General features: G+C 32.0%; 6 protein-coding genes across 6 annotated transcripts; 3 read left to right on the top strand and 3 right to left on the bottom strand.

Annotated features, from left to right (window-relative positions):
- Nucleotides 1–9: 9 nt before the first annotated feature.
- GO595_003705 (putative 40S ribosomal protein S2) lies at nt 10–486 on the bottom strand (the record flags this gene model as incomplete). The annotated part of the gene is made up of 1 exon (XM_067916755.1): nt 10–486. One exon carries the CDS (start codon nt 484–486, stop codon nt 10–12), a length of 477 nt encoding a protein of 158 aa, XP_067775992.1.
- Nucleotides 487–637: 151 nt separating this feature from the next.
- Nucleotides 638–1,774, top strand: GO595_003704 (Lecithin:cholesterol acyltransferase family protein; the record flags this gene model as incomplete). The annotated part of the gene is made up of 1 exon (XM_067916754.1): nt 638–1,774. The coding sequence occupies one exon, from the start codon at nt 638–640 to the stop codon at nt 1,772–1,774; it is 1,137 nt and encodes a 378-aa protein (XP_067775991.1).
- Nucleotides 1,775–4,548: 2,774 nt separating this feature from the next.
- Nucleotides 4,549–8,454, bottom strand: GO595_003703 (xanthine dehydrogenase; the record flags this gene model as incomplete). Its single annotated transcript, XM_067916753.1, has 1 exon — nt 4,549–8,454. The coding sequence occupies one exon, from the start codon at nt 8,452–8,454 to the stop codon at nt 4,549–4,551; it is 3,906 nt and encodes a 1,301-aa protein (XP_067775990.1).
- A 632-nt stretch (nt 8,455–9,086) lies between these two features.
- On the bottom strand, nt 9,087–11,453 carry GO595_003702 (Leucine Rich Repeat family protein; the record flags this gene model as incomplete). Its single annotated transcript, XM_067916752.1, has 1 exon — nt 9,087–11,453. One exon carries the CDS (start codon nt 11,451–11,453, stop codon nt 9,087–9,089), a length of 2,367 nt encoding a protein of 788 aa, XP_067775989.1.
- A 673-nt stretch (nt 11,454–12,126) lies between these two features.
- Nucleotides 12,127–12,486, top strand: GO595_003701 (ribonuclease P protein subunit p20-like; the record flags this gene model as incomplete). The annotated part of the gene is made up of 1 exon (XM_067916751.1): nt 12,127–12,486. One exon carries the CDS (start codon nt 12,127–12,129, stop codon nt 12,484–12,486), a length of 360 nt encoding a protein of 119 aa, XP_067775988.1.
- A 54-nt stretch (nt 12,487–12,540) lies between these two features.
- GO595_003700 (uncharacterized protein) lies at nt 12,541–13,254 on the top strand (the record flags this gene model as incomplete). The annotated part of the gene is made up of 1 exon (XM_067916750.1): nt 12,541–13,254. The coding sequence occupies one exon, from the start codon at nt 12,541–12,543 to the stop codon at nt 13,252–13,254; it is 714 nt and encodes a 237-aa protein (XP_067775987.1).
- Between the last annotated feature and the right edge of the window lie 1,092 nt (nt 13,255–14,346).

Below are 14,346 nucleotides of genomic sequence, written 5' to 3'. Positions count from 1 at the left end.
TTCTTAGTATTACATGAGAATAACACAATCAACAAATCGAAGTGATGCATCTGTATCACAAAGCGCAATGCATGGAATGTTGGCATATGCTGCTTCTGTAATAGCTTGTGTGTCTGTGTTTGGATCACAAACAATGATAAGACGTGGTTCCATAAATTTACCTTTGATGGAATGGTTAGTGAAGAAACCTGGTGTGAAACGTTGATTAATGCAAAGGCATCCAAGGAATTGTGAAAACTTATGAACTGCACGTTGACCAAATGGTTTAGCTGAAATAGCAAGAACATCACGTGGTTCTTCAACTGCATAAATCATACGTGCGGCAAGTTTAATCTTTTCGTATGTCATTCCAAGGTTAATGATGTGTGTACCTGTCTTTGTACGTGTGAAAACATATGGTTGCATACCAAAGGAAAGATTTGATGAACCTATGTGAACCTTAGCAGCGAGCATTTTCTTGATGGAGGCTTCTCTATCAGCTTGCATTGGGAGCAAAGGCTGACCAAAACCGCTTCGATAAGGCAATTTTGACTAACTTTGTCTGATTTTCAGAAGCAAATTTAATCAAGTGATTTTAATTTTTTGCATTGCTCAATTAAAGCCTTTTGTTTTTTTCCCTGGAGCATTTAGAAGTAGAATGAATATAACAGTTGAAAAAAAGACAAGGTGGTATTGTCCTAAACCAAAAGATGAAAGATTTTGGATTAGATTTAAATATCTAATTCCTCCTTTCATAAGTTGTTTCTTAGATTGGGTTGGAGTTGATTATGATGAAGAATCTGATGAAATTAAAAGCAGAGAAAATGTTTCAATTTATACAGATGATTTTGGGGGAATGGAAGGACTCCGTGGAACCGGCCCAAAAATATTTGGAAGATCAGTCCCATCATATTTTCAGAAATATATTAAAAATCTTGAAAAAATTGGATATACTGCTGATAAAAACATTGTAGGTGCACCATATGATTGGAGATTTGGAACTGCACAACCAGACGCTTACTTTGATAAAGTTAAAAAATTGATCGAAAAAGTTTACGAAGAAAATGAAAATCAAAAAGTCATAATTATTTCACATTCCCTTGGAACTCAAATTGCCCATCGCTTTTTAACGGAGAAGACAGACCCTACATGGAGGTCTAAATATATTGATTCATGTACTTTAATTGCTCCATCTTTTTCAGGTGCAAGTTTTACCTTCACCGCTTTCTGGCGACTTAATTCCAAATATCTATCGTTTTCCAAGCTACGTAGAATTCGTGAGTTTATTGGTTCATTAGGTTCATTACACGTTCACATCCCTCATTCATTAGGATACGTTAACACAACATTATTTGTCGACAAAAACGGTACAAATTATAACGGCAGCAGTTTAATTGAAATTTTGATCGCAAACGGTCGCCTTTCAGAGAAAGAAAGAAAAATTGGAGAAAGAAACTTCAAATTTATTAGACAATGGCCCAAAGCATTAGATGTTAATACCAATATACTTTATAATAGTGGTTTTAAAACAACATTAGGGTTAAACACTTCTAAATGGAAAGATTTTGGAAAAGGAATCGATGTACCTGGAGATGGAATTGTCGGCTCTGCTGTTATTGATTGGATGTGTAACAACTGGGATCTTGGCAACAAAACATTTAATTGCCTTGATTACCATTCGCCTAAGTTGAAATACTTTCACAAAAATCTTGTTCTTACAGATGAAGCAATAAACACTGTGTTGAATTGGACTATAGGTGGTCAGTTTAACAACGAAATTAATTCAGAATTGTAAATATCTATAATAATAAATGTTGAATTAATAATCAAAAAATTTTTACAGATTTAAATTATAAGGTTTAATATGATTTAACACTTTGATTGCAATCAAAAATTAGCTTTTCTTATTTCGTTTAATTTTATTTTTTTTTTTTTCAAACACGAAAGACATGTGATATGAAATTTAATTAAATTTTTTATGTTAAAAGGTGCACAGGATGTAAGATATGGAGATTCTGAATATCAATCTATTTATGATGAATTCCTAATTCCACTTGAGCATGTAATATTTAATGTAACAGATAAAAATTTGGATTTATCAATTCAACAAACAATGGAATTATTTGATTCAAATTATCCTTATTCATTTAATATTGTCACAAGTCATTTAGTATACTTTTCATTTTGCTCACATAAGGATGTAAATGATATATATTTAAGATATTTAGAAATAATTCAAACAAAAGAAGAAGAAATGGACAAAAATTATCCCAAAATCATTAATATCTTTTACAACTACATTTCCAGATTTGAGTCTCAAGAAGCGTATTATTTAATAAGGAAAATGGTTGAAAGAAATTTATTTGATATTCAAATCATCAAGAATTTTAATTCTCATGATTTTATGAGTTATACAAGAGATCTAATTAATAGAACTGGTCCTCGTCTTTTAAAGGACCAATTGGAACATCATAAGAAATTAGTAAATGAAGGTGTTAATCCAAGTGAAATAACAAAAATAATTCGAAATGATGACATAGAAAAACTTCAAGAAATTTCATCACAAAATGATTTTAATTTTAATCAGAAAATTGGGCGGTCACTTTATGAAAGATGTTCATTTATTAACAATTCGAGTGTTACATTAATTGATTATGCAGCATTTTTTGGATCAGTTAAATGCTTTAAATTTTTGCTTATGAATGAAGCAAATATTAAAAATACATTTAAGTATGCTGTTGCAGGTGGAAATGAAGAAATTATTCATTTATGTGAACAAAATCATTCTTCATTCAAAGATGCATATGAAACAGCAATTGAATTTCATCGAAATGATATCTTTCATTATCTTTATGAAAAAAGAAATTGAATTTTGGATATTTTTGTGTTAAAAGCGGAAATTATGAAATTCTTTCATTTTTAGAAAAAGAAAAATTGAGATTTAAACCAAATATCATCAATGAATCAGCAAAAAATGGTAATTTGTATCTTATAAAGCATTTCAAAAATATTCAAATTACAAAAGATATTTTAGTTTTATCTGCCGAATCAGGAAATATTGAACTTGTTAAATTTATTTTAGGACGAAAAAAAATTGATGTAAATGTTAAAAATGTTTTTATATTTTGTTTGATATTTATTTTGATCATATAAGATTTCAAATGTATTTTTGGAATTTGTTTAAAATATTTTATACAGCACTTATTAGTGCTTCATTAAATAATCATGTTGATACAGTCAAATTACTTCTTGAACAAGAAGGAATTGATATTAATGCTGAAGATATTTATTTATTTTATTTGAAATTTATTTTAATAATTTTGGATTTCAAAATATTATCTGGAAATTATTTAAATTATTTAATACAGCACTTATCAAAGCATCTAAAAAAGGTCATACAGAAATAGTTAAATTACTTCTTGAACAAGAAGGAATTGATATTAATGCTAAAGATATTTATTTGTTTTATTTAATATTCATTTTAATAATTTTATATTTCAAAATAATATTTGGATATTATTTAAATTATTTAAAACAGCAATTATTTTAGCATCTCGATATGGTCATACAGAAATAGTTAAATTACTTCTTGAACAAGAAGGAATTGATATTAATGCTAAAGATATTTATTCGTTTTATCTGATATTTATTTTAAAAATTTAATATTTCAAAATAATATTTGGAAAATATTCAAAATATTTAAAACAGCACTTATGATAGCAGTCGATAATAATTTCATAGAAATAGCTAAACTAATCCTTATGCAAAAAGGAGTTGATGTCAATGCTAAAGATATTTTATAATTTTTTTGTTTGAAATATGTTTAAATAATTTCAATTTTCAAAATAAAATTTGGATTTTAATCAAAAATATTTGAAACAGCACTTATGAATGCGTCCAGAATCGGTCAAACAGAAATAGTTAAACTACTTCTAAAACAAGAAGGAATTGATATTAATGCTAAAGATAATTTTTATTTTAACAATTTTATATTTCAAAATAATATTTGGAAATTATTTAAATTATTTGTAACAGCACTTATGATAGCATCTTCTTATTGTAAAAAGGAAATAGTTAAACTACTTCTTGAACAAGAAGGTATTGATATTGATGCTAAAAGTATTTGTTTGCTATATTTAAAATTTATTATGACAATTTTCTATTTCAAAATAATATTTGGAAATTATTTAAATTATTTAATACAGCATTAACACTTGCATCTTCTTTTGGAAATAAAGAAACAGTTCAATTGCTTCTTGATCACGCCAAAAAGACAGTGAAGTGACTTCGGGGCGGTCCAAATAAAATCACTTCACCTTCTGCTGTAGCGGCATTTGTTATGTGTGAAGAAAGTACGAAATCCAACAGCCACCAGCATCGCGCGCTCGCCCGACGACACTCGCGCCACTGCCACACCGCTCATTACATTCAGTTACGTAAAATTACCAAATTGCGAATTCAAATTAATTTGAATCCACAGCAAATGACATTACACAATGAAACAGCAAAAGTATTCACATTAAATATTAAAAACAAAACAAAAAAAAATTACTTTGTTCCACTATTTACTTATTTGTTATAACCGATATCAGATTCAGATAACATTCTAATTTTATCTGCAGTAAGTGGGAACGACACAGGGAACCATTGATCTCTTCCGAATTCCTTTCTAGCAGCTCTAATAGCGTCGATTATAGCGAAAGCGCAAGAACCTGCAAGGAGCAAAGGTGGTTCGCCAATAGCCTTTGAAGAGTATATACCGATTGGGTTACCAGAGCCCGGCATTAAGTGTGCATTGAACTCGACTGGTATATCGTTGAAGCCCGGTATCTTATAGTAGCCTGGTCCATTCGTCTTAAGCACACCAGGTTTGACCCATTTGTTCTTATCGTTATCACCATGAATTAACTCTTCCATTGTTAAAAGACCATATCCTTGGATAAAGCCACCTTCAAGTTGGCCTATATCTATTGCTGGGTTGATAGTCTTGCCGGTGTCATAAATGATATCAGACCTAAGTAACACATGGTCACCAGTTAAACAATCAATTTCGACAAGTGAAGCTGCAGAACCATAGACATAATAAGCAAATGGATGTCCAACACCTTTATCCCAGTCATAATAAACTCCTGGTGTAGAATAATATCCATGTGCTGATAGATCAACTCTATCACGCCATGCATCCATGACTGCTTCTTGGAATGTCTTATTTGGTGTTCTATACTTATTCAACCTTTCATTAATTTGAACACATGCATTGTACACTGCCCATCCATTTAAGTCTGCACCTGATGAAGCTGCTGTTGGTGATGTATTAGCTACTTTAGATGTATTAGTCTCATCAATGCGTACATTCTCTATTGGAACACGTAATGTTTCTGCTGCTACTTGCGCCATTTTAGTATGAAGTCCTTGTCCCATTTCAACACCTCCATGTGTAACTAAGACTGTACCATCCTTATAGACATGTACAAGTGCACCGCCTTGGTTCAATGCACCAAATGTAAATGAAATACCGAACTTTAATGGTGTTTGAGCTATACCTCTCTTCTTATATTTATGTGTTCTATTGAATTCATCAACTTCTTTACGCATCTTATCAAAGTTAAATGAATCCTTAATGAAATTCCATGCATATGGTGCTTTGCAATCCAATAATGCATTGTTATAATGTGTAAGCTTACCTTCTTGATATAAGTTAAGTTGACGAATTTCTTCTGCTGGCTTACCTAATTCATTAGCTACATGTTGAATGATAGCTTCCATTGCCATTATACCTTGTGGTGCACCAAATCCTCTAAATGCAGTGTTTGAAGCTTTGTTAGTATTACATAAGTAACATGTAGTATAGAAGTTATCAATAGCATAACATCCATCAATATGGAATAAGGCTCTATCTGTAACAGCTACTGAAATATCGACTGACCAACCACAATCTGCATAAATTTCAGTGTAAAGTGACTTAATGTAACCTTCGTCAGTAAATCCAACTTTATACTTAGTTAAAGCTGGATGACGTCCTCCACTTGTTTGCATATCAACATCACGATCTAATTGAATACGAATTGGTCTATTAGTCTTAAGTGCTGCGACTGCACACATGTTTGGATAAACTGTTGAACGAGTTTCTTTACCACCAAATCCACCACCAATTCTTTGTACATGAACATCAATGTTATGCCATGGTAAATTGCAACATCTTGCAATTGATGCTTGTGTAAATGTACAGTTTTGTGTTGATGATGTTACTTCTAATTTATTATTTTCCTTTGGTTCTACAATACAATTATGAGTTTCAAGATAGAATTGTTCTTGTCCTCCCATTTCAACAACACCTTCTAATACATGTGGTAAATGTTTGAATGCTTCTTCGGGATCACCTTTCTTAATTTGATGATGAATATCAAAGTATGACTTAGCCTTAATAGCTTGTTCGACATTAAGGATTGCTGGTAATGGTTCATATTCAATCTTTGCAAGTTTAGCTGCTTTCCATGCTGTCTCTCTATCTTCTGCTAATACCATAGCAATTGGTTGACCTACAAAGTGTACTTCTTTAGAAGCAAATACTTCTTCATCTGGTACATAATCACCAACTGAATTTTGTCCTGGTACATCTTCTGCTGTAACAATATCAACAACACCTGGATAATTACGGACTTCTGTCCAATCAATTGACTTAATCCTTGCATGTGGTTCAGTTGACATAACTAATCCTCCATGTAAACCATTAGGTGGCATTAATTGATCATTTGTAAACATTGCTTCACCTGTAGTTTGTTGTTGTGCAGCTCTATGATGTATTGGTGCATTGACAACAGATGTATGATCATATTGTTTGCCATTATGTTCTATATGTGTTCTTGGTGCAAACTTAGCTTGTGGCCTTTCAATAATATCAGATGCAGATGGATCATATGGACGACCACGTTCCTTTTCAACTTGATGATAAAATCTAAAGAGGAATGAACGTGAAAGTTCTCTTCTAAATGGAACATGACCACCTGGTGCATTATCATCAAGTGGTAAATCTTTCTCAATGTACTTATATGCATTCGTAATTGTAGAGAGTTCAAATGGTTTTCCTTTGATTGCTTCTTCTGTTTGCTTAGCACGTTGTGGCCATGCTGCCATACCTGAATAAGCAATTTTGATGTCTTCAACAATGTTTGTTTCTTCATTAATCTTAGCCTTAATACATGCTGATACTATACAGATATCATCTTCTCTACGATGCGCTTGCTTATAGACAAAGACATGTTCATCTTTAGCACATAATGGAACTGTTACATCAAGGATAACATCTGTCTTGCCGAGTTTAGTTGTACGATATTTGGTAAAGAAGTTGTCCATATCCATAAGACGCTTCTCACCTGTAGCTGCATCAACAACAGTAAGAATTGCATCAGTAGCTAAAAGGAAGTTGGACATATCTGTTACAGCGCCTGCATATGCAATGTTACCAACAACACATGCTGTGTTACGGATTTGTGTGGATGAAAAGACGGATAATCTTTGACGTAATTCACGTAATAATCTTTGCTTATGTGGTGGAAGAGATGGCATTACACGATCAGAGAAGTCAATAAGGTCTTGTAATGGTGTTGAAGCTCCAAACTTAAGTTTATCGCCATCAACTATATCAACAAAGTAAAGTTCTTTGACTTGATGTGCAGAAATATATGCTGGGAATGTTGGGCCTTGTGACTTAAGATCCATACCAACTTCAGATGAACCAACAACAATTTCGGATTTAGGATATTGCTTCTTAAGGGAGATAAGTTCTTCAAGTGTGGTTGGAACAAAGAACTTGACGCCATTGTATTCAGAAACAAGACTTTCGACATGTTCTGGAGGATCTGCTGGATCTTGATGTTTGCAAATCTTAGCCTTAGTGTCATCTTTAATTTCTGCATCAGAGATTTGTGTATGTGAAGAGAATTCACGGATGGCATCACTGATTGAACGATAACCTGTGCAACGGCATAAATTACCATCAAATTGTTCTTCGATTTGTTTTTCAGTTGGGTTGGGGTTGTTAAGTAAAAGAGAATATGTGTTCATAACAAAACCAGGTGTGCAATAACCACATTGGGTAGCATGGTGATCAACAAATTGCTTTTGAATTGGGTGTAAACCTTTTTTAACACTACCAAGAGCTTCAACGGTAGTGATTGAAGTACCGTGTGCTTGACCAAGTGGCATTAAACAAGAGTTTACAGGCCTATGTTTAATTTTCTTGGTGATTGGATCATATTTTGAAACCACAACTGTACAAGCACCACAACCACCTTCACCACAAACATACTTTGTGCCTTTTAAGTTAACTTTGTCAGATCTTAAATAGGAAGTTAATGACATTAATGGATTAAATTTCCCTTCTTCCAACTTGACCTTTTTGCCGTTGAGAACAAATTCCAGAGTTTTCTGGCTTGAGGCTCGAGTGAAAGCACCAGAAGATAAGGAAGAGAGCATTAAAAAATGTGTTTTAATCAAATTTTGAGCGTAGATTCAATATTGAGAAGATAAAAGAGGTTTATATCATCGGTTTATTTGACAAACAAGTATTTTGTTGTATCTAACAAGTATTTATATAATAAAATTTAATTTAATATCAACTAACACAAGTAGATTAATATATTTCATTATTTTTTATATTGATGATAGAATAATGAATATAATCGAATATTAGAATAATTGATGTTGTCTAACCGATTTCATCGTTTATTCAAAATATTCTATGAGGTATGTTAACCTCCTTATTTCACTGCGGCTTTCGGATTCAAAATTGACTGATGTGAAATATCGTTGACATCAGAAAACTTATGAGCTGATCATTCAATATTGTATTCAATGTAAAAAAAGAGGCGGTTATTGTTGTTTTCTTTGCATCCTAAAAATTTGTTTATGTTTTTTAACCGTCTCTTGTAAAGCTGTCAGCAGCTTTCAACTCACATTACAATAACTTTAAATGAAATTACACAATTTTTTTGGTCATTTCGTCATCAGAACTTCGATAAAGAAAATATGGCAGAGTAAAAATGAGACAATTACACACACGCACACACACACAAAAAATAACAAAAGAAACGCATTTTATTTCTTTTTCAGTCATTTCTTATTTTCTCCAATAGTCGATTCACATTAAATTCGTTTGCGATTTGCTTCAAGTTCTCGCCCAAATCGATTGGCCTCACCTCGTCCACCACTATTTCCCATTTCTCTTCTATTACCTCCTTTTTCTCGTATTCGATATCCGGAGCGTCCAAGATATCGAACATTTTAATATTATCCAAATATTCCATTTCTCTTTTCAAGTCGACATTCGGCGGCTCTCTTTTCACCACTATCTCTGTTTCTTGCAGCATCGAGTATCTGCTGCTTGGCTTCGATTCTTCTTCGATATTCAACCGCGGTATTGGCGGCATCGACAGACTTCTTTCAGTCTTCATTATCATTGGCGATTCATCAGGTTCACTCTTCGCATTAATGACATTATCGAATTTGACTTCTGAATCGGAATTATTATTATTTTGGATGTTTTTGAGTTCGCTGAATTTACCAAATGAGAATAATAATTCGGCAGTTGAGTTACGTTGTTCTCGACGCATTGCTCGAGTTTTCTTGTACGAAGAGTTAAGTTTGAATTTGTTGTTTGGATTGAACACGGGAACTTTATATTCCGAATCGCCTTGAATCATATGTTCATATTTTTGTTTGATGTTATTATCAGTGAGGAACTTATTGATTAAGTCCTTCTTTAACATTAATGGCGCTCCACGATTACATACCTTTGTTAAGAAGTCATTAAACCCTTTATAGACACATGGGAAATCATATTCGAACTCTTTGATACGAATATTTTCAAGTAAACATTTAATAAGTTCTTGTATAAATGTGTTTGTATATTTAAAACCTTTGATAGAAAACAATTTTAATGAAGTGTTATGTGTAATAGATTCGAAAATCGATTTAATTTCTGAATCGCCAATTTCAATGCTTTTATCAACAGATAAATTAATCGTTTCAAGTGTAGTCGATTTAAGGATAAATTTACCTAATGAATAACATGAATCAACACAATTAGGTAAACAATTATATAACGATAATAATTTAAGTGTTGGGATATCGCGAATATATTTAAAGAATGAATCATCGATATTATTATTGTCCCAATATAATTCATCAACTTTAATATGAGGGAATTCTTGAATACAATCAAATAAATCTTCAAATGTCCAATTGTCTAACTCAATATTACTTAATGATAATGAAATTGGATTTTGACAGCGTGAAAATAATTCAAAGATGCCATAAAGTACTGAATTTGAAAAAGTGACGTGATTGAGTATAACCGTTTTTAGTGAAGATGGTAAATCAAACGTTTCTTTGATGGGCTCTTTAGCAAAGTTAGAAGATAAATCAATTGTTTCTATTTGTGGAAATGATTCTAAATTACCAAGGAATTCACAAACATCAATACCACAATCAATTAGTTTGATACCATGAAGATCTTTTCCAAGTTTTAAAAGAGAATCAAGTTTGATATCTTGTGATTTCTTGATAGATAAGTTTCGAAGGGATTTAAATGATTGAGCTGCTTCAACGAAATCAGAGAAATTACTTCCTGATAAACAATCTTCAAACGACATCTCATTAAGAGAATTTTTAGCAAGATAACCAAAGTACTGCGATACATTTTTGTTAAGACGAACTTTTTTGACCGAAATATTTTGAACTGATTTGGAAAGAATTGTTGATGGCATTTCATTAATAACAACAATATTATTGAAGTAGATATTTTGTATATGTCTGGTACACCTAAGGAAGTCCATAAGAGGTGTGAGCATAGTATTACCAACTGGAGTATCTATAAATATGGATGTGAAATATGGAAATGATTGGATAGCCTCAAAGAAAGGTTCACTGGAAACCTTCAAAATGTCGAGAAATGATGATAGATATATTTCTTTTTTCATTGATCTGAAAAATGCTTGATAATTTTTGAGAGCATCATTCGATATTTCTTTGCATTTGTTGGTAATAATGTTGTGAAAACGAAGGATTGGATCTATCTTATGTTTTTCCGAAGAAATTTCTGGAAAACTGAAAATAGGTAATTCTTTTTCTTTCATAAACGAGCAAAGATGCTTCCTAATGATTTCTGCAAGAGTTACGTAATCTTTGTGTGTTATTTCTATTTTTTCATCTGTAAACTGAAATAATAATGATTTATGAGAAGTAAGAGAAAGAGAAAGTAATCCAAGCCAATCAAGTTTCCTAGGTGCAGCAAATTCATTTTTCTTGCCTTTCTGGAAAATAAACAATCCTGTTGATGCTGCAACAAAAAGTTTAGAATCTTTCTTATTTTTCGACCCAATTTTTTCAGCCTTTAAACAAACAACTGGGATTTCAAGTGAGGTTTCGAGAAATTCTTGGGCAACCTTTAGTTTGGATTCGTCGATTGGGTTCATGAAAAATCCTTGTTTCTCTTGGAAAACCGATGAAACACCTTTCAAAGCTTTATCTCTATTCTCCCGATAACCTCTTGAAAATTGAATTGTATAGAAAATTGACAGAATTTCAAAAAAAAAGATTATCCTTTGAGCTTGGGGCAGCCTGTTTTTCGATGATTTTGCTATTCAAATTGTTTCCTATCAGTAACCGTCGGGGGAAGAAGCGGTTTTAGTCGGATTTTTGTGTGCAGTGAGCGTTGTAAAACCATAGGCAACCTAAAAAATTTTTTTGAGTGACAAACGATTGTTTTATATGAATTTTTAAGAAAAGCTTTCAGCTAAAACCGCCTCATTTTGTTCTCTTTGTAGCATTATAATCATATCTGTGCAAGCTGTTCAAAATTAAAATAAAATGATCTTGTGTGTAAACTTTGATGTTTGTCTTTCTTTAAGCAAAAATTTAGTGCAGGCATTAGGTAATTTCAAGAACTATTTTTCAAAAAATTGAAAATGAAAATACTTTTGATACCTTTGTGGGTATTAATACCCACTCATTTACATATGAGATATCATTGATAATACTTTATTGTTTGATGGGATACAAATGTTTTTATGAACAAGTTGAAATTGAACATTCATGTAAACGGTCGTTTGGATGAAAAGGATTAATTAACGGTCAATTTTCGAGAACATGAGCGAAATTTCTTTGCAAGCACCTTCATCAATTCGTATACGTGGACAAGTAACACATGAAGCAAAAAAAGAGACAGATGTTTATTTCACCAAAGATATTTCTTTAAATTCAATTATTCCCATAATCGAAAAAAAGATCCACAAATTTGGCTTTGTTAATCTTCATTCCCTTGGTGCTGCAAACTACAAAGCTTTGAAGGTTGGTGTTATGATTCAAAAAGCTCATCCAGAAATTAAAGCTGATGTCACAACTAGCACAGTTGAAACAACAGATTTTATTATTCCCATTACGCCAGGCCAAGAAAGACAATCAAACAATCGTTCAATGAATGCTGTTTCTATATATTTGCATAAATAAATCTTTTGTCACTTTTTGCTTTCTTTGATTGTTAAACGTACATTTAAATCCCAAATGGGGGATGAGCTTCCAATAACAGAATATTTTAAAGGACCAAGCCTTAACGAATTAGCGTCATTTTCAGATGATATCAGTAGTGCTTTACAATGGAGGAGAAGTCAATCAGCAAATTATATCAAATTACTTCAAAGAAGAAGATACCTTGAAGAACAAAGAAATGATCATCTTATACAACTAGACCTTCAAGATGCAGCTCTTTTAATAGAAAGAAAAAGAGCACAAGCAGAATGTCTTGCATATGCAGCTCAAATAGAAAAAAGAATTGATCCTGCAACTCGTGAAATGAAGTTTGATCAAACCTCAAACTTCTGGTCTTCTCCAACTCAAAAAAGTGATATAACACCAACCCGTTGGAATCAAAATTATTCACCATCTTTCGACAATCGGCAAAAATCTGTTTTCACATCATACGGATCTCCTATAAGAAGTTCTTTTGCGAAAAATTCTGTGTTTACTCAACAGAATCAGAATTACTCACCACCGCCATACGGAAATCCTAATCCAGCATATACTACAAATCGTGGCTCAATGAGTCCAAGGCCAAAACAAAATTCTCATGTACAGTTTGGTTCTAATTTGACAAATAATAATCAGAGTTCACTCAGAATGCCTTTTCAAGAAATCAGAAGCAATCTTACGAGCAACCACCCGGGCTTCTTTCCTCAAAAAGATGGCTTCACAACTTTTAAATCGATACATATTCCCTAAATATTTTATTCAAACAATCGTTTCTGTTGAGATAAATGTGATTCTTCGCTTTCACTCAAAACACTTTTAATGGTTTGAGAAAGACCTTTCGAAATGCTTTTGATTTGTGAAGTTATTTCTTCCTGAATAGCAAGCTCTTTTTCTGCTTCTAACAAGATTTGGTTAGGTGGAGGTTCTTGATTACCTAGGAATTTTTGAACTTCTTCAATACCACCAAGTGCCTCTATGCATTGAGCTTTACACCATGTCATGTCCTGAAGAATTCTTTTTGCCTTAAACATTTTTGCTAAATCACGATAAGTGGGATATTCTTCTTCTGAAGTTAAAAGGTACCCAAAGCTATTATTTGGCCATCTTAACCCCTTTACAATTGAATAAATCTCTTCCTCATTCATATGAATCCAGTGCCAACAAAAAGTTCTTGATGAAATTAAACGGGCTCATAATTAACGAACATGACATAGTCAATTTTACTTTATAAGAAACTTCCTCATAATTAAGGTAAAAATTATTGCTTTACCATGCATTTTACATTTAAAGATGTACTCGACTTATCCTTTAAAGAAACTTTTTTCGAGAAATCATCTAAATGATTTAATCGAAATAAAATTATATAATTATATAATAATTATCAACATTCATCCTAAGAAGTATTTTTAACACTTAAAACAAATTTTATTAATCACAATAAAAAATTATTTTTCAGTGATTGTATTTAGATGTTTTCTAACTGCTATTATTGTCGCCTTTGCGTATTGCATTTGACCTGACAATTCAGTCTCTGGTAAAAACGTATCTAAATAATCAAACAACGCATTAAAATTTGGAACATCTGAAGCCAAAAAACAAAACACGAACAAACCAAATGTAGTATCAAATGCAAATGAAGTTTCAGCCCCATATTTATCTGAAACATATTTTCTTAATTGAGTTAAAGCTCTATAAACACCAGCCAAAATATCAATTGGCGAATTATATAATACAAACGCATTAATTTCGTTAACTGCACTTTGTAATATTTCGCATTTTTTCGCAATTTGAAGAAATGATTCATTTTCTGAATGTTCTGGAAGTAAATCAAATGGAATTCCA

This window comes from Histomonas meleagridis, assembly GCF_020186115.1.
Source record: "Histomonas meleagridis strain 2922-C6/04-10x chromosome Unknown contig_23, whole genome shotgun sequence".
Classification (NCBI taxonomy): domain Eukaryota; phylum Parabasalia; order Tritrichomonadida; family Dientamoebidae; genus Histomonas; species Histomonas meleagridis.
The sequence above is the reverse complement of the archived record's forward strand: the minus strand, read 5'-3'. Positions and strand labels throughout refer to the sequence as shown.